The sequence below is a fragment of the Achroia grisella genome, unplaced genomic scaffold (genome assembly GCF_030625045.1).
Source record: "Achroia grisella isolate CSIRO2021 unplaced genomic scaffold, CSIRO_AGI_Agris_v1 utg902, whole genome shotgun sequence".
Classification (NCBI taxonomy): Eukaryota; Metazoa; Arthropoda; class Insecta; order Lepidoptera; family Pyralidae; genus Achroia; species Achroia grisella.
In genome coordinates, this window is record NW_026713060.1 from 278,289 (window position 1) to 296,460 (window position 18,172).

The 18,172-nt window shown below is 43.2% G+C and overlaps 1 protein-coding gene across 1 annotated transcript in view; it reads right to left on the minus strand.

Annotated features, from left to right (window-relative positions):
* LOC131853442 (neuropathy target esterase sws) overlaps nt 1–18,172 on the minus strand; it is a 46,869-nt gene that overhangs the window by 1,171 nt on the left and 27,526 nt on the right. Inside the window, exons 22-27 of the mRNA XM_059204328.1 lie at nt 17,959–18,145; nt 13,001–13,117; nt 11,312–11,432; nt 10,532–10,622; nt 9,333–9,562; nt 2,710–2,854 (exon numbers count right to left, since the gene is read on the minus strand). Of these exons, the coding sequence (XP_059060311.1) occupies nt 2,710–2,854; nt 9,333–9,562; nt 10,532–10,622; nt 11,312–11,432; nt 13,001–13,117; nt 17,959–18,145 (891 nt within the window). The remainder of the gene's footprint in view (nt 1–2,709; nt 2,855–9,332; nt 9,563–10,531; nt 10,623–11,311; nt 11,433–13,000; nt 13,118–17,958; nt 18,146–18,172) is intronic.

Genomic DNA, 18,172 nt, shown 5'->3' on the forward strand with positions numbered 1-18,172 from the left:
AAATTACTTTTTAGTTACTGAATTTCTTTATATTGTAGTCTTAATTCTTCTACAATTAGTGTGGTAAATAAATTAGTGTTCCATCTAACCAATATGGTAAATTACCATCGACACCATACCATAGATATCAGTAATAGCATTGATATAACATAATCTATAATTATAGATCAGCTATAATTAGTCATACAATAAGATAGATAATATATTGCTATATAAAAAAGGTCTCTTTAAAGGGTGTAAACTGCAAATGTTAATAAATTTTAATTAAATATTATTAGATAAATTATATGATTGTGTATTTAATTATAAACTATTTCATTTAAGCAAATGTAACACATACAATATAACATGTGATCGCAGCTTAGAAAGCCCCAGAGCAGATATAAAATAGAAAAATAGTTACTTATTACAAGTGAATTTGTGTATTAATTAAAAATCTATAATATAGTTAACAACAAAATTATATAAAAATAGATTCTATATATACTAACACGTGAACGTGCATACTTTGTAAGCACATCTACGAGTGAGAAGCTAGTGACCGAAGCACTACTTCTGTTTGAGATTTGATCAGTAATTTTACTTTTCAAATGAATACTTTAGTCTGAATAGTAAAATTACTGATAACGCAACAACGTAAGCAATTCATGGAAAACTTTCTGGTCCACCCTTCCATTCTGCTGTAAAATGTACATGTTACATACGAGTATGTACAATATATATTTACAACAAACACGAAATACTTTATTTACAAATATTAAACTCGTAAATTATAAAAAGATGTTCAAGACATCAAACAGATTCAGTGAATTAACTGTAACCCTTTATAAACTATTAAAAAACCCTATTAAAAGTGTTAATACTCTAGAAAATTGCTGAATAAAGCTGTATGACATTACTCCCAAATTGTTACACATAATAGTCAACTACGTATATTGCAAAGCACCTAATAGAATGAACGTTGAACAAGTGAAACTAGTACATAAAATAATACATAATTTTGCTGTGAGAGTTATATTAACAAGCCCCGAGACTACACAGTGCTCCCAAACATGAAAAAAAAATTTAAAAAAATATAGACCCTGTGCGAACTAAGGCGTGCAGCTGAATGTATGCCCACCAATTCCGTGTCACTGATCCAAGCCGCACCTTCCTCTATACTGGAAGACATCTGTATAACGAAGAAACCACCACCAATATATTACTAACTTAACACTAACCATTATACTGTACATATTCTAAATATTTTAACACATTGACGGACACTTGCTTCTATAGCCGTCGAAGCGAAGTTCTTTTTCTTTTTTTTTTATTTAAATACATTTTTCCACAGACATATTCGTGCGTGCCTTTTTTAATTTACTTTAATATTATAATATTTATTTAATTTCCACTTTTGTACCACTCCAGCCGAGATGTTACAATTTGCCTAACAGTGACACCGAGGCAGACCTTATCCGTCTGGCCCAGAACCACCGCTGGCCGGCCGGGTGAGTTGACAACATGCAGTGTCACCCATCTTTATTTGGAGGATTAGATTTACCAATATGCATATACAATTATATAAATCTTACACTACTACTAATTTCACAGTTTTCATTACATTGTGCAATGTAAGAATTCATAATGTAACAATACACATTATGAATTCTTACATTGCATATACAATTATATGAAATCTTATTTTAACATCGAAGCGAAGTTCAATATGTGGCATGACAGCAATAGTCGTCTAGAACGATTGTTTTTGGACACTGCAGCTATAGCAACAATGTTGCATTTACTGACATACAAGTAGAAGCCTAGTGTTATGTTTTGGATTCAAAATTATAGGTTGGATTTTGTTTTCCACCTACTACACGACTTGCAGCTTCAGTACACACATCTTTGCCAAGGGTGTAATGCGATCGTGTTTTCTCTTGAATTGTGTCAAAAAGATTTAAGCAGAAAAGGTAAAACAATACTTCTAATATTCTAAAAATGATAAAAACGTAGTGTTTTTTTTCGAACTTCACTTGTTCTTACTGTCCGTCAATGTGTTAAAAAATATACCTACACTTATTTATGTTAATAACATATTGATGTAACATTTACTTATTCACGAGAGCCGAGTCCCCGATCTTTTTGTCTGCTCGTAATAGTTATTTACATGTACCGCTATCTCCAGTCGACCCGTGATCACCAAACTATAATGTCGACATATCGCAAACTAATAACCAAGGCCAATATTCCATTTATTTTATATATACAATTGTAAACAACAGAATATTGTTCGCAACATAATTCTAACCAGGATCTATTACATGTGTCTATAACTTTGTTAAGTTAAAGAAGAACGAAACCAAAAGAATTTCAATTTACATTGTTATAACTACTCACAAAACATATTTAACCAAATACACCATTAGCTTACGGGTTATAATATTAATAATTTTATGGCAAATAATGGTATTTACCTCTCTCGACGTCGGACAATCTAATGACAGTAGTTGTACAAACTGCCGTCACCTATCAACATTGACATTCACTGTTACTTCAGTCAGTTCTTGACCACGGCTAGTGCAATATATCGAAATGTCGAGAGTTAAATACCTTTATTTGTCATAAAATTAGTCGTGTTAAAACCAGTTTAACTATATTAACAATCGTACTAAACACTAATAAGTATTACAAACTACAGTTCTTTGTACTATAAAATTGTCGACCCACCTCCAGTATTCCAGCGCTGGGCTCCGAGGCGTACCCTTCGAAGTGTCTCGGGTCCTCCTCGTAGTCTGACGAGGACGAGGAATCATCCACATCCCGACCAGTCCGCACCGAACACACCATTTGTGCGAGGTCGGTAAAAGTGTAACTGTGAACATGTATTAGATTTCGGTTCATAACTAAATTCTGATAACTTTATCTGTGGGACCATAACGAGTAGTACATCCTTCTCTATATCAAATGCTACATATATACCAAATTATCAACTCGCCCCGGCTTCGCGCGGGCCCAATATTTGTTTAACGTTTAAACTCTTTCACACTTTTTAGTAAGGCAGGTATGGCATTATAGGGAATTAACCTTAAAAGATAGACATATGTTGACGCTGACTTATGTTTCCGTTCTACATATTTTTTGCATAACTAACCGTTTACGCAGCGCACGCAGCAGAAGAACTTATGTATGTTTCTTTCCACTTTCCTCATTGCTGCTCCGCTCCTATCGGTCGTAGCTTGATGTTATATTGCCAACAATGAAGGCTAGTATTCAACAAAAATATGCAGACTCTAGCAAGCAGCTATTAAATAATTATACTGCAGGGCGTGGTGTGTGGCGCATGTATAATGTTAGTAAGGTACTGACTCTGTGAGCGAGGGCTGCGCGTCGGGTCGGCGGCGCCCCTGCAGGGCGTGGTGCGTGGCGCATGTATAATGTTAGTAAGGTACTGACTCTGTGAGCGAGGGCTGCGCGTCGGGTCGGCGGCGCCCCTGCAGGGCGTGGTGCGTGGCGCATGTATAATGTTAGTAAGGTACTGACTCTGTGAGCGAGGGCTGCGCGTCGGGTCGGCGGCGCCCCTGCAGGGCGTGGTGTGTGGCGCATGTATAATGTTAGTAAGGTACTGACTCTGTGAGCGAGGGCTGCGCGTCGGGTCGGCGGCGCCCCTGCAGGGCGTGGTGCGTGGCGCATGTATAATGTTAGTAAGGTACTGACTCTGTGAGCGAGGGCTGCGCGTCGGGTCGGCGGCGCCCCTGCAGGGCGTGGTGCGTGGCGCATGTATAATGTTAGTAAGGTACTGACTCTGTGAGCGAGGGCTGCGCGTCGGGTCGGCGGCGCCCCTGCAGGGCGTGGTGCGTGGCGCATGTATAATGTTAGTAAGGTACTGACTCTGTGAGCGAGGGCTGCGCGTCGGGTCGGCGGCGCCCCTGCAGGGCGTGGTGCGTGGCGCATGTATAATGTTAGTAAGGTACTGACTCTGTGAGCGAGGGCTGCGCGTCGGGTCGGCGGCGCCCTGCAGGGCGTGGTGTGTGGCGCATGTATAATGTTAGTAAGGTACTGACTCTGTGAGCGAGGGCTGCGCGTCGGGTCGGCGGCGCCCCTGCAGGGCGTGGTGTGTGGCGCATGTATAATGTTAGTAAGGTACTGACTCTGTGAGCGAGGGCTGCGCGCGTGCAGGGCGTGGTGTGTGGCGCATGTATAATGTTAGTAAGGTACTGACTCTGTGAGCGAGGGCTGCGCGTCGGGTCGGCGGCGCCCCTGCAGGGCGTGGTGTGTGGCGCATGTATAATGTTAGTAAGGTACTGACTCTGTGAGCGAGGGCTGCGCGTCGGGTCGGCGGCGCCCCTGCAGGGCGTGGTGTGTGGCGCATGTATAATGTTAGTAAGGTACTGACTCTGTGAGCGAGGGCTGCGCGTCGGGTCGGCGGCGCCCCTGCAGGGCGTGGTGCGTGGCGCATGTATAATGTTAGTAAGGTACTGACTCTGTGAGCGAGGGCTGCGCGTCGGGGCGGCGGCGCCCCTGCAGGGCGTGGTGTGTGGCGCATGTATAATGTTAGTAAGGTACTGACTCTGTGAGCGAGGGCTGCGCGTCGGGTCGGCGGCGCCCCTGCAGGGCGTGGAGCGTGGCGCATGGATAATGTTAGTAAGGTACTGACTCTGTGAGCGAGGGTCGGCGCCCCTGCAGGGCGTGGTGTGTGGCGCATGTATATTGTTAGTACATGTTCTGACTCTGTGAGCGATGGGTGTTCGCGTCGGGTCGGCGGCGCCCCTGCAGGGCGTGGTGCGTGGCGCATGTATAATGTTAGTAAGGTACTGACTCTGTGAGCGAGGGCTGCGCGTCGGGACGGCGGCGCCCCTGCCGGGCGTGGTGCGTGGCGCATGTATAATGTTAGTAAGGTACTGACTCTGTGAGCGAGGGCTGCGCGTCGGGTCGGCGGCGCCCCTGCAGGGCGTGGTGTGTGGCGCATGTATAATGGTGACTCTGTGAGTGGCCCCGCAGGGCGTGGTGTGTGGCGCATGTATAATGTTAGTAAGATACTGACTCTGTGAGCGAGGGCTGCGCGTCGGGTCGGCGGCGCCCCTGCAGGGCGTGGTGCGTGGCGCATGTATAATGTTAGTAAGGTACTGACTCTGTGAGCGAGGGCTGCGCGTCGGGTCGGCGGCGCCCCTGCAGGGCGTGGTGGGTGGCGCATGTATAATGTTAGTAAGGTACTGACTCTGTGAGCGAGGGCTGCGCGTCGGGTCGGCGGCGCCCCTGCAGGGCGTGGTGTGTGGCGCATGTATAATGTTAGTAAGGTACTGACTCTGTGAGCGAGGGCTGCGCGTCGGGGCGGCGGCGCCCCTGCAGGGCGTGGTGCGTGGCGCATGTATAATGTTAGTAAGGTACTGACTCTGTGAGCGAGGGCTGCGCGTCGGGTCGGCGGCGCCCCTGCAGGGCGTGGTGCGTGGCGCATGTATCAGGTTAGTAAGCTACAGACTCGGTGAGCGAGGGCTGCGCGTCGGGGCGGTCGGCGCCCCTGCAGGGCGTGGTGTGGCGCATGTATAATGTTAGTAATGTACTGACTCTGTGAGCGAGGGCTGCGCGTCGGGTCGGCGGCGCCCCTGCAGGGCGTGGTGCGTGGAGCATGTATAATGTTAGTTTGGTAGTGTCTATGTGTTCTTTGGCTGCGCGTCGGGTCGTCGGCGCCCCTGCAGGGCGTGGTGTGTGGCGCATGTATAATGTTAGTAATGTACTGACTCTGTGAGCGAGGGCTGCGCGTCGGGTCGGCGGCGCCCCTGCAGGGCGTGGTGTGTGGCGCATGTAGAATGTTTGTTTGGTCTTGACTCTGTGAGCGAGGGCTGCGCGTCGGGTCGGCGGCGCCCCTGCAGGGCGTGGTGTGTGGCGCATGTATAATGTTAGTAAGGTACTGACTCTGTGAGCGAGGGCTGCGCGTCGGGTCGGCGGCGCCCCTGCAGGGCGTGGTGTGTGGCGCATGTATAATGTTAGTAAGGTACTGACTCTGTGAGCGAGGGCTGCGCGTCGGGTCGGCGGCGCCCCTGCAGGGCGTGGTGCGTGGCGCATGTATAATGTTAGTAAGGTACTGACTCTGTGAGCGAGGGCTGCGCGTCGGGGCGGTGGCGCCCCTGCAGGGCGTGGTGTGTGGCGCATGTATAATGTTAGTAATGTACTGACTCTGTGAGCGAGGGCTGCGCGTCGGGTCGGCGGCGCCCCTGCAGGGCGTGGTGTGTGGCGCATGTATAATGTTAGTAAGGTACTGACTCTGTGAGCGAGGGCTGCGCGTCGGGTCGGCGGCGCCCCTGCAGGGCGTGGTGTGTGGCGCATGTATAATGTTAGTAAGGTACTGACTCTGTGAGCGAGGGCTGCGCGTCGGGTCGGCGGCGCCCCTGCAGGGCGTGGTGTGTGGCGCATGTATAATGTTAGTAAGGTACTGACTCTGTGAGCGAGGGCTGCGCGTGCGCGCAGGGCGTGGTGTGTGGCGCATGTATAATGTTAGTAATGTACTGACTCTGTGAGCGAGGGCTGCGCGTCCGGCGGCGCCCCTGCAGGGCGTGGTGTGTGGCGCATGTATAATGTTAGTAATGTACTGACTCTGTGAGCGAGGGCTGCGCGTCGGGGCGGCGGCACCCCTGCAGGGCGTGGTGTGTGGCGCATGTATAATGTTAGTAAGCCTACAGACTCTGTGAGCGAGGGCTGCGCGTCGGGTCGGCGGCGCCCCTGCAGGGCGTGGTGCGTGGCGGATGTATAATGTTATTAAGGTACTGACTCTGTGAGCGAGGGCTGCGCGTCGGGTCGGCGGCGCCCCTGCAGGGCGTGGTGTGTGGCGCATGTATAATGTTAGTAAGGTACTGACTCTGTGAGCGAGGGCTGCGCGTCGGGTCGGCGGCGCCCCTGCAGGGCGTGGTGCGTGGCGCATGTATAATGTTAGTAAGGTACTGACTCTGTGAGCGAGGGCTGCGCGTCGGGTCGGCGGCGCCCCTGCAGGGCGTGGGTTGTGGGGGACGGCTTTTGTGAGTACGGCTCTGACTATGTGAGCGAGGGCTGCGCGTCGGGGCGTCGGCGCCCCTGCAGGGCGTGGTGTGTGGCGCATGTATAATGTTAGTAATGTACTGACTCTGTGAGCGAGGGCTGCGCGTCGGGTCGGCGGCGCCCCTGCAGGGCGTGGTGTGTGGCGCATGTATAATGTTAGTAAGGTACTGACTCTGTGAGCGAGGGCTGCGCGTCGGGTCGGCGGCGCCCCTGCAGGGCGTGGTGTGTGGCGCATGTATAATGTTAGTAAGGTACTGACTCTGTGAGCGAGGGCTGCGCGTCGGGTCGGCGGCGCCCCGGCAGGGCGTGGTGCGTGGCGCATGGATAATGTTAGTAAGGTACTGACTCTGTGAGCGAGGGCTGCGCGTCGGGTCGGCGGCGCCCCTGCAGGGCGTGGCTCGTGGGTCATGTTTACTGTTCGTACCTCACTGTCTCTGTGAGCGAGGGCTGCGCGTCGGGTCGGCGGCGCCCCTGCAGGGCGTGGTGCGTGGCGCATGTATAATGTTAGTAAGGTACTGACTCTGTGAGCGAGGGCTGCGCGTCGGGTCGGCGGCGCCCCTGCAGGGCGTGGTGTGTGGCGCATGTATAATGTTAGTAAGGTACTGACTCTGTGAGCGAGGGCTGCGCGTCGGGTCGGCGGCGCCCCTGCAGGGCGTGGTGCGTGGCGCATGTATAATGTTAGTAAGGTACTGACTCTGTGAGCGAGGGCTGCGCGTCGGGTCGGCGGCGCCCCTGCTGGGCGTGGTGCGTGGCGCATGTATAATGTTAGTAAGGTACTGACTCTGTGAGCGAGGGCTGCGCGTCGGGTCGGCGGCGCCCCTGCAGGGCGTGGTGTGTGGCGCATGTATAATGTTAGTAAGGTACTGACTCTGTGAGCGAGGGCTGCGCGTCGGGTCGGCGGCGCCCCTGCAGGGCGTGGTGCGAGGCGCATGTATAATGTTAGTAAGGTACTGACTCTGTGAGCGAGGGCTGCGCGTCGGGTCGGCGGCGCCCCTGCAGGGCGTGGTGTGTGGCGCGTACTGACTCTGTGAGCGCTGCGCGTCGGGTCGGCGGCGCCCCTGCAGGGCGTGGTGTGTGGCGCATGTATAATGTTAGTAAGGTACTGACTCTGTGAGCGAGGGCTGCGCGTCGGGTCGGCGGCGCCCCTGCAGGGCGTGGTGCGTGGCGCAACAATAATGTTAGTAAGGTACTGACTCTGTGAGCGAGGGCTGCGCGTCGGGGCGTCGGCGGCCCCTGCAGGGCGTGGTGTGTGGCGCATATATAATGTTAGTAATGTACTGACTCTGTGAGCGAGGGCTGCGAGTCGGGGAGCGGCGCCCCTGCAGGGCGTGGTGTGTGGCGCATGTATAATGTTAGTAAGGTACTGACTCTGTGAGCGAGGGCTGCGCGTCGGGTCGGCGGCGCCCCTGCAGGGCGTGGTGCGTGGCGCATGTATAATGTTAGTAAGGTACTGACTCTGTGAGCGAGGGCTGCGCGTCGGGTCGGCGGCGCCCCTGCAGGGCGTGGTGTGGCGCATGTATAATGTTAGTAAGGTACTGACTCTGTGAGCGAGGGCTGCGCGTCGGGTCGGCGGCGCCCCTGCAGGGCGTGGTGTGTGGCGCATGTATAATGTTAGTAAGGTACTGACTCTGTGAGCGAGGGCTGCGCGTCGGGTCGGCGGCGCCCCTGCAGGGCGTGGTGTGTGGCGCATGTATAATGTTAGTAAGGTACTGACTCTGTGAGCGAGGGCTGCGCGTCGGGTCGGCGGCGCCCCTGCAGGTCGTGGTGGTGAGACGCGATGTTCCGCTCTGTAAGGTACTGACTCTGTGAGCGAGGGCTGCGCGTCGGGTCGGCGGCGCCCCTGCAGGGCGTGGTGTGTGGCGCATGTATAATGTTAGTAAGGTACTGACTCTGTGAGCGAGGGCTGCGCGTCGGGTCGGCGGCGCCCCTGCAGGGCGTGGTGTGTGGCGCATGTATAATGTTAGTAAGGTACTGACTCTGTGAGCGAGGGCTGCGCGTCGGGGCGTCGGCGCCCCTGCAGGGCGTGGTGTGTGGCGCATATATAATGTTAGTAATGTACTGACTCTGTGAGCGAGGGCTGCGCGTCGGGTCGGCGGCGCCCCTGCAGGGCGTGGTGAGTGGCGCATGTATAATGTTAGTAAGGTACTGACTCTGTGAGCGAGGGCTGCGCGTCAGGTCGGCGGAGCCCCTTCAGGGCGTGGTGTGTGGCGCATGTATAATGATAGTAAGGTACTGACACTGTGAGCGAGGGCTGCGCGTCGGGTCGGCGGCGCCCCTGCAGGGCGTGGTGTGTGGCGCATGTATAATGTTAGTAAGGTACTGACTCTGTGAGCGAGGGCTGCGCGTCGGGTCGGCGGCGCCCCTGCAGGGCGTGGTGCGTGGCGCTGCTGGCGCCGCTGACGCCGCCGCCGCCGCCGCGCCGCTGCCCCTCGAAGTAGGCGGCCCCGTGCCGGTACCCGACCTCGCGGATCTCGTCGAACGACCCGAACTGCAGCGTCTTGTACGCGTCGATCGGCGGACGGATGTACTCGCAGTAGTCTGACTTTTTTACTTCCTATAAAAAAAATATACAATTGAACACATTTATAACTGTAAGATCGGATTGGAAGATTGTAAGATCCACTAATCATGGCTTTGAAGCCGGCTACCGCAAGTGAAACCCCAAGTAGCGCCCGTGACTTGTGACACGAATGTAGGTTTAAGAGGTCCCTTTAGAATGCATTAACACTCACTTTCACTACTTGCAGCTTCCCCCCAGACCCAACTAAGACCGGGATAAACCCATTTCTCATACAATTCACTTTAGTATCCAAAACAACCGGTATGCTCTGCGCTCGTCGACTGAATGCTGCGACTCACCCAACGAAATAAGATTATTCAACTACCGACCTCCGTATTTATAGACCGAAGTCAGTGTAGTAGGTCGGTCTATAAATACTAGATGGCGCTTTACAATATTTGTAATAAACTTTACATTGGGTACTTCATTAGTACTAAACACAAACTACCTTCTTTTAATATCTTTTTAAAATATCGGATTTGACTTTGATTGATGTAAACTCTAACATAACTATAATATACTACAATGTATATATTCTAACGTTATAATAACCAAAAAAAGTGTAGACACAGTCATGCTACTTCATGTACATATACTACGAGATTGAAATAACAATATTAAAATACTATACGAAGTCCCTAAACTGGCATGTTATAGTAGAGTGATCTAAGTTAAATGCTACAATATAAAGAAGAAATATTAAAATTCGGAATAAATCTATAATTATAGAGAATCAAAAAGTTTTTATCCTAAAGATTTTAAAATCTACCAGGGGAATAAAGAACAAATACATCAGTGCAAAACAATATAATTTTTAAAATAGAACCCATATTGATAGGGTTTCCTGTGTTACGGTTTCTTACAGTGGTTAGGATTATTTATTACCATGTGGTAACTTAATTATAATATACTGCTAATATATAATAATACTAACATACACATACTACATAACACAGTACATACCTCTAATTGCCTGTTACAAGATACATAGGCGAGTCGACTTTGTATATCAGGTAAATTAGGCACCTTGACGGGAGTTGTGAATGGGTTCCATCTGAAAGAAACGTGGATTTATAATTGTTTTTCCAAGCAATGTAGCGCATATGTGTGGATATACAGAGGCATTACTAGCTTTCAAACGGAAGAAAAATTCTTCTTAATAAAAGAACGAAAGTCGAGGTCATTATATGAAGACGTAAGTGGTTGATGTTATCCACTTTACGACAGCTTGCTATTTTTCTCTACTACCGGGCGTTTTGGAATATTCATGGAGTACAGCATCTAGTGCTAGATAAAACAAATTAAAGATTTGTTCAGATAATCTTATGGGAGATAGTCCAAGGGCTCTGCTAATGCATACTGTGTATAAGCAGAACATTAGGGAACGACAATTTGACCATAGATGTCTACTACAGCAAATTAAAAAGTAATGATAAGTTTTCTTTCTCATATATATTATAACATAGCTTTCAGTAGCAGTCATTTTATAAGCTTTCTCATTAATATTGTTAATAAAAAATATTTTTTTTCATCACAATATTGAGCGATAACAAACATAATAGTCTAACTAAGAAAAATGTATCCTTATAATTATGTCAAATGTTATGTTGGACTATTAACAGTATAATAGTATATATATAAATATTAGTATATATATATATTAGTAATATTTATATAAATAGAAATTATTAAACCTTGCCAAATATAAAATCATTGCTTACAAGTTTTTGGAGCGTTGTTTACCTTTTCCAAAGGAGCCACCAACCAGACAAATCGTCGCCATAGTTAGTAAGATCTACATCATCTTGAGATCCCACGTCTATTGCTAAAATGTGTTTAGCACCGAGCGACCTCATCACGTCCGCTGAAATTTAAATAAAAATTATTATACTTTTGTCTATAATATTCTGACTGAATGTGTGAATGATAGAAACTAGATATACTTAGATGATAGAAAATCATCAAATCAATTTATAACATATATTTGTAATAAACAATTAACATGTTTAAACACTTAAATTATGTCTAAATAAATACAAAGTATTAAGATTTGGCACTGAGGACAAACTCCAAAACTAAAACATACAACCAATAGTTTGTAAAATGGAATACTAAAAATTGCAATGTGTACGAAATTATTTTGTTTTAAATGATACGAATCAGCTTTTAATAAGAGTTATCAATTACAAATATAAAAGTGTAACACATTGTTTATGGGATATTCTAAAATTAAATTACACGGTCAATTAGAATATGATTTTTATAATTAAGACGGTAGAGTATATATTACCTGGTACGTTATTGACGTAGCAACCATCTAACAGGAGGTGGCCATCGTGAGGGTCGCAGATTGGAGGGAATATCCCGGCGATGCTCATAGACGCGCGACAGTACCGCCACAGCACACCTGACAGCGGGATCGTCACTATCCGGCCCGGGGTTGCCATACGCACTTACCTTCACCGTGGTTCTGAGTGTAAATGTTTGACCATAGACAATTTAAATTTGTCCAATATTTTTTTTATTCGCCGCGGAGCTGTTTTAAGCTGTAAACAATTTTCTTTTCTTTTCTGATGCTATTATCTCACATATCGTAATGATATTTACCTTCAATAGCTTCAGTCACATGGTAAAAAACTATGTTAATTCATAAATAAATGCATTGTACATGAATTTTATTTGAATTTGTGTTTTCTAACAGAGTAAATAAAACTCATAATTAAATACCTGTATAAAATTTGATACCTAAGAAGGTTAAACCGCCTACGTAAAACAAGATCTGTGTAATAAATACGTGTTTTGTGCAGCTAAGAAATTGTGAAAACAATCTTTGTTTTATAGTGAATGTACTTACTAGATAAAAGGCAATGGTTTCTGTTATTGTTGTTTATTATCTATGCTTTAGCTCTATGAGTACCTAGGTACCACGACTACTATCGTCCGTAGTTCGTATGACTGCAATTGCACTCCTACATATAATAATTAGAGATAATTTATACAAATAACTATCGTTATGTATACCATTATGTCCTGTTATGTAACATTTAAATGGCATTAGGTGCTGAAGAAAACACAAGTTTCTACACGTGTATATTAATTATAAATAAAACAAAATATACTCTAGATCTATTTAGAAATTATAACTTTTAAAGATTCTATAAAAGCTTTAATCATTTTGTGTGAAACACGTAGGTAAGCAAATTCCATATAGAAATCTGTGCCGATATTACTGTTTATTGTGCCGTAAATAATTAAGTAACGTGATTTTAATCGAATAGAAATTATTTATGCCTATTCCAAAAACCAATTTAAAAAAAACATTTACACTCAGCCCACGCCGCCAATCTAAACCGCTGGAATTATCTATGTGCGAGTGAGTTTACAGCCAATTGGTTTACGCACACAAACATCAGTGCATTGTGATTGGTTTACCTGGCAGGTTGTTGACGTAACCGCCGTCCAATAGGAGGTGGCCGTCTACGGGGTCGCACAGCGGCGGCATGTAACCGCTCAGTGACATCGAGGCGCGTATGTAACGCCATAGCGAACCTGCGGTCCGCGATATGCGTTAACACTGGCATCGATTTTTCAAATTTCGAACCTTATACTTTTTTAATTTAAGTTGCAATAAACAACATCTAGGTACAATATACTCTAATCTTAAGGCGTGTACACAAGATTTCGAATGGCTGTGAAAGTTAGGTGTCGTATACATCCGTGTATGTTAACTAGACAACACAGTCCATGGAAAGGAAACGATGAGAAGCGATCCCATAGACTTCGGAAGAAATGGAGTATCTTAAATAATTAAGAAAAGAATTAATACAATGAATCTAAGTTTTTTACCAACCCAAACGTTAACACATCAAACATATTAGTCAACGATTCTATTATAAGAGGGATTCAAGTAAAACAACATAGTTTACTACTAGCAATCTAATGATACAATGAGATAGTCCATGCTACAGTATTCGGACATGCATTATGCTAATCAAGGGAGAGCTATCGAACATGATAAATCGCAAAGAAATAAGATGAAAATGTTGTAAAGCCACGGATTCACTTAGGACGTCAGTATTGTTTCAGAAATGATGACTCTGTTCTATCGATTAATTTTACTGTATATTACATTTCTTTTCGTGAGTTTTTAATGCTTGTATTGGTCTTGGAGTTTATATCCGGATTAAGGCACGTAATTACATTTTTAATATATGTTTATAAGTAATTCTGTACGCATAGTACAAGTTCTGCTCAATTTTAGGGCCAAATGGCGTTATGTCAGTTACTCACGATCATTTAATTTTAATGGAATTAAAAATTCGTTTACAAACTGATAGTGAACTTCAAATAGACATTACCCTGCATATTTGAAGTTGTAATGAAATGCAAAATTTGCAACATATTGCAATGTTACCAGCCATATAAACTTATAAGAAAATATAGTGGGCTCTCATCTCTAGTAAAAATTAGTAATATAAGCAATCTTTTCCATGTAAATTCACAGTTACACATGTTGGTATTTTTAAAGAAATTGTATTAATTTAAAAGTGTATGGTCACGTCCTAGTAAATATGTGGCTTATTATTCGTTATGATATATAGATAGATATAGATATATGACTTTATGTTAAAAATGAAGTCCCTATAGCTATCACTCCGCTATCCACTTGACCATCCACATATCCCAAAGGAAATCAAACTTTAATTACATTTCTGACATGTTGAAATCATTTTCGGTCGTCCTAGCACTATAAAAACCTCGACAGAAAAACTCTGTAAAACCAAATTATACTTTACCAAAAAAACAAACAAATACCAATAAATAAACTAATAACATCATAGACCGCATCATCACTTAAAATCAGGTGAAATTGCGGTCAAACGCTATCAAATTTAGAAATAAAAAAAATCAGAATGAAATTACTTTTAATAAGTTGAATGTACAAGAGTAACATACTGGAGTGGACTTTTTAAATGCTTAGCATTATATATTTTACTTGGCAGTAGAATAGAATAGAATAGAAGCTTTATTCAAATAAACTTACTATGGGCACTTTTGAATAGTCACATTATTTTATTCTAGCACTCATTCGGAACATAGACTCATCACAAAGAAAATGAGAAAGAAACTTGCGTGTTGCTCTTTTAAATAAATGTAGTTCTGAGTAAATACAAATTAACAAAGATTAGGCGTGTCATTTACATTCCAATGAAACATTACATTTTTATTTAAGTCTGATCTTTGTCAGCTTACTTTTTCAGCTTAGTTTTGTTTGTTAAAGTATTCTTTTATGTACTCTACCATAACTTTACAGTAGTAATACAATTTTTACAGGTAGATGACGTTGTATATAATAATTCTTTATCCACATTTTTTAGTAACAATCTTAATACACAGTTTTTAGTTGTAAGAAAACAACGCCATTTTTTAATTCAATCATTATTTTAGTAAGAAATTTGCCGGTCATATAAAACAGACGCTTTATATTTTCTTTCATTAGAATAGATAAATAAATAACAGTCGTTTTCGAGTCTGATTCTTACATATATTTACATTAAAATTTATTTAATGGAATCTTCAATATAACTTATATTTTTCATTTTATATGAATTTTTATATTATAAACGTCTCCTGAATCGATTTTTTTTATTATAAACTTTTATTTCGTAAACATACTTAATTTTTAAAGTATGTTGACACTAACACTTTATATATCCATGTAGTTATCAGAGGATATCTAACAAGTACTTGTTAGAATTATTTTAACTATATGTCTTTGTTTAACGATAAATAAAAAAATATAGATAAAAACTAAGATGAAATATAATCTATGCATGTCACATCTATGCTCATAATGATCTATCAATACTACAATTCAAGCGGAGTTTCACTACAGTGATGATAATGATTAGAGAGGAGAGTAAAAAATGAGAGTAGGATGTCCAACTAAAAACCACACTCATGCATATAAATAGAATGATGAGAGCAACTGATGAAATAATGTACATATATGATTAAACAGTACACTGTAACATCCAACCCGACATTGTCAATACGCACCGATTGTTATAAAAAACAACTAATTTATTGACTTCTAAAATTGTAAGCGTTATTCGGTAAACCAATCACAAGCGTTCTTTTTATGTACGTAATGGCAACCCCAAAGCAAATGTCGGATTCGTACATGGTTATAACTTCAAATACACAGCATTATTTAGTGTGGTAACACCGAGTGAGGGACGTTACATACACATATAAAAAGATACAATACAATAATATATATGTTTTATTTGTATAATTCAATACGAACACTCGATACAGGACATACAAACACATAAATGCAAGTGAGTGTGGTTGAAAAAGTTAAAAAAAAACACTGTAGCGGACTAGCATATTTAAGGGAGGTTACGCGTCGACTGTACGAGCCAAACAACTGCAACGAAGAAACGAGACAGGTATAGTCTGTTTCTAAAGATTTCCATAACAATACTAGTCTTTGCCACCATAGATACTGACAATCGTATGATGGCATAGACAACTCCGCATAAGAGACTAAAAAAAAGTAACGATCTCATCATTGAATTAAAAGCCAAGTGAAATGACATTGACATATTACCATTTGTAATATCAAGTCTACCTCGCAATCTGGTCGGCAGATTGTTGAGGCGATGTTAGCACTACATACATACTTATAAATCATATTTATTTACCATGCACATTGTATTCTTTCATTAACTGAACATGTACTTTCTTCAATAAGAAAACACATTTTTCATTTTGTAGGGTAAGAAAATATCCACAAGGCATATTTTGGGTTAGTAAAAGTGCAATGAAAGCTGTAAACGAGTTACAAATAAAAATTATAAACAAACACATAGTACACAATAAAATTTCCTGTCCATGAATGTGTTGAGTTAATATGACAAAACTTATGTGTACGCATATATGTCCTCATGATGGATATGCAACCATATAAAAGAAATAATAATGTATTATCTATTGTACATTTCAGTAATGCAACTTAAAACTAGCAGCATATCATCTCAGTCTTTCGGATTGGGAACGGATGAGGGTTGGGACCTCGGGGCCCCCTGTACTCCGGCATGAACTCCGGTTACAACCCTCAGGACGGGGTTATAAGCCTCTTAGGACGCGAATGAGCTTATAAAATAAACTAAACCTAATCTAACTTAAGATTTAGTACTATTATTAGAGACGGATAGCATGAGCATCAAATAAAAACGAGATGTCCGTAGTGATGTTCATGTATATAGGTAGTAGACGGTAGGCCGTCAGCTTGTTTGCATTCTAATTATATAAAAAAATTACATTATTATTCCTTTGAGTGTATTATAACGTTATAAATAAAAAATATATTATAAACTTCGATTTCTTTGCTAATATCATATTAATTTTTATTTACAATTGTACAGTGTACAATACATATTTATTTAACTGTCATGGATTATTTAAACCGTATATTTACGGTGACCCTTTCCGATATATCGACAAACAGACCGTTTGTAACAGCGCCGTCGAAATATCGGTAACTTATAAAACTATTAACTAGGTAAATATCTCGTTTATGTGTACAATTGTAAAGTAAATGTATATACGTTGAATATGAAATTCATGAAAGTGTAGTAATAATAAAATTAGCAAAATAATCGAATTAAAAACGTATAGGCATCAAAATAAAAGGCAATAAGTATATATTTTGATGCATACGTTATCGTTTATCACACACAAATGAAGCTTATATAGTAATAAAAATATATTATTTGCAACAAATGTTATTATATCTCCAATCCCATGAACGATTACTTAAATATCCCACACAAATAGTCCATTTGACGTAATATATTTATAAGGACTTTAAAATATTTTACGTATTAATAATAATGATTGGTTTAATTATATAAATAATTAATTAATGTTATTTCCTATATGGGAAATCTCTTTCTAATATTTTCATAAGGAAAGGATAGAATCAAATAGTTCACCATAAAATAGTTGATCTAATTGTAAAACAGTTAACTGTAGTGGACACATAATGCATTTTTTTGGTATCCGCGCTCCCAGCCTCCAATTTTGACAAAAGCTATCTATCTATCTATCAAATATCTAATCAGTGTTCGTAACCCGAACATACCAGACCCCACAAGCAACACTCGTTCACAAGTGTGACGGATGAGATTTTCTTTACTAACCTTAAAACCAATCACAATTATAAATACCGGCAAATAACTTGAACAGTTGTCATCACATGACTTGCTCAATAACAATACTACGTACACAATCCTCTACTAAACATATTTTTTACAGTACTGTTCAAGATAAATATCTTTAACTGTACCCCCATGAACAACCCATACATACTCCCCACTTACCATGCCTGTGTATCCTCATGCAGCTGGAGCTGATGTCGGTGGTGACCGTGAAGTACGGAAGCCATAGATCCTCAATGTGGACGTCTCCGAAGGTGGTGTGGATGGTAGTGTTGAACTGTCGCCCGGAGAACATGGATGTGGCCGGGTACGTCAGGTCTAGGAGCTGTTTGCCCCATTGTGTCATTTTCTAGAACGAGCACAGTTAAATATTGAG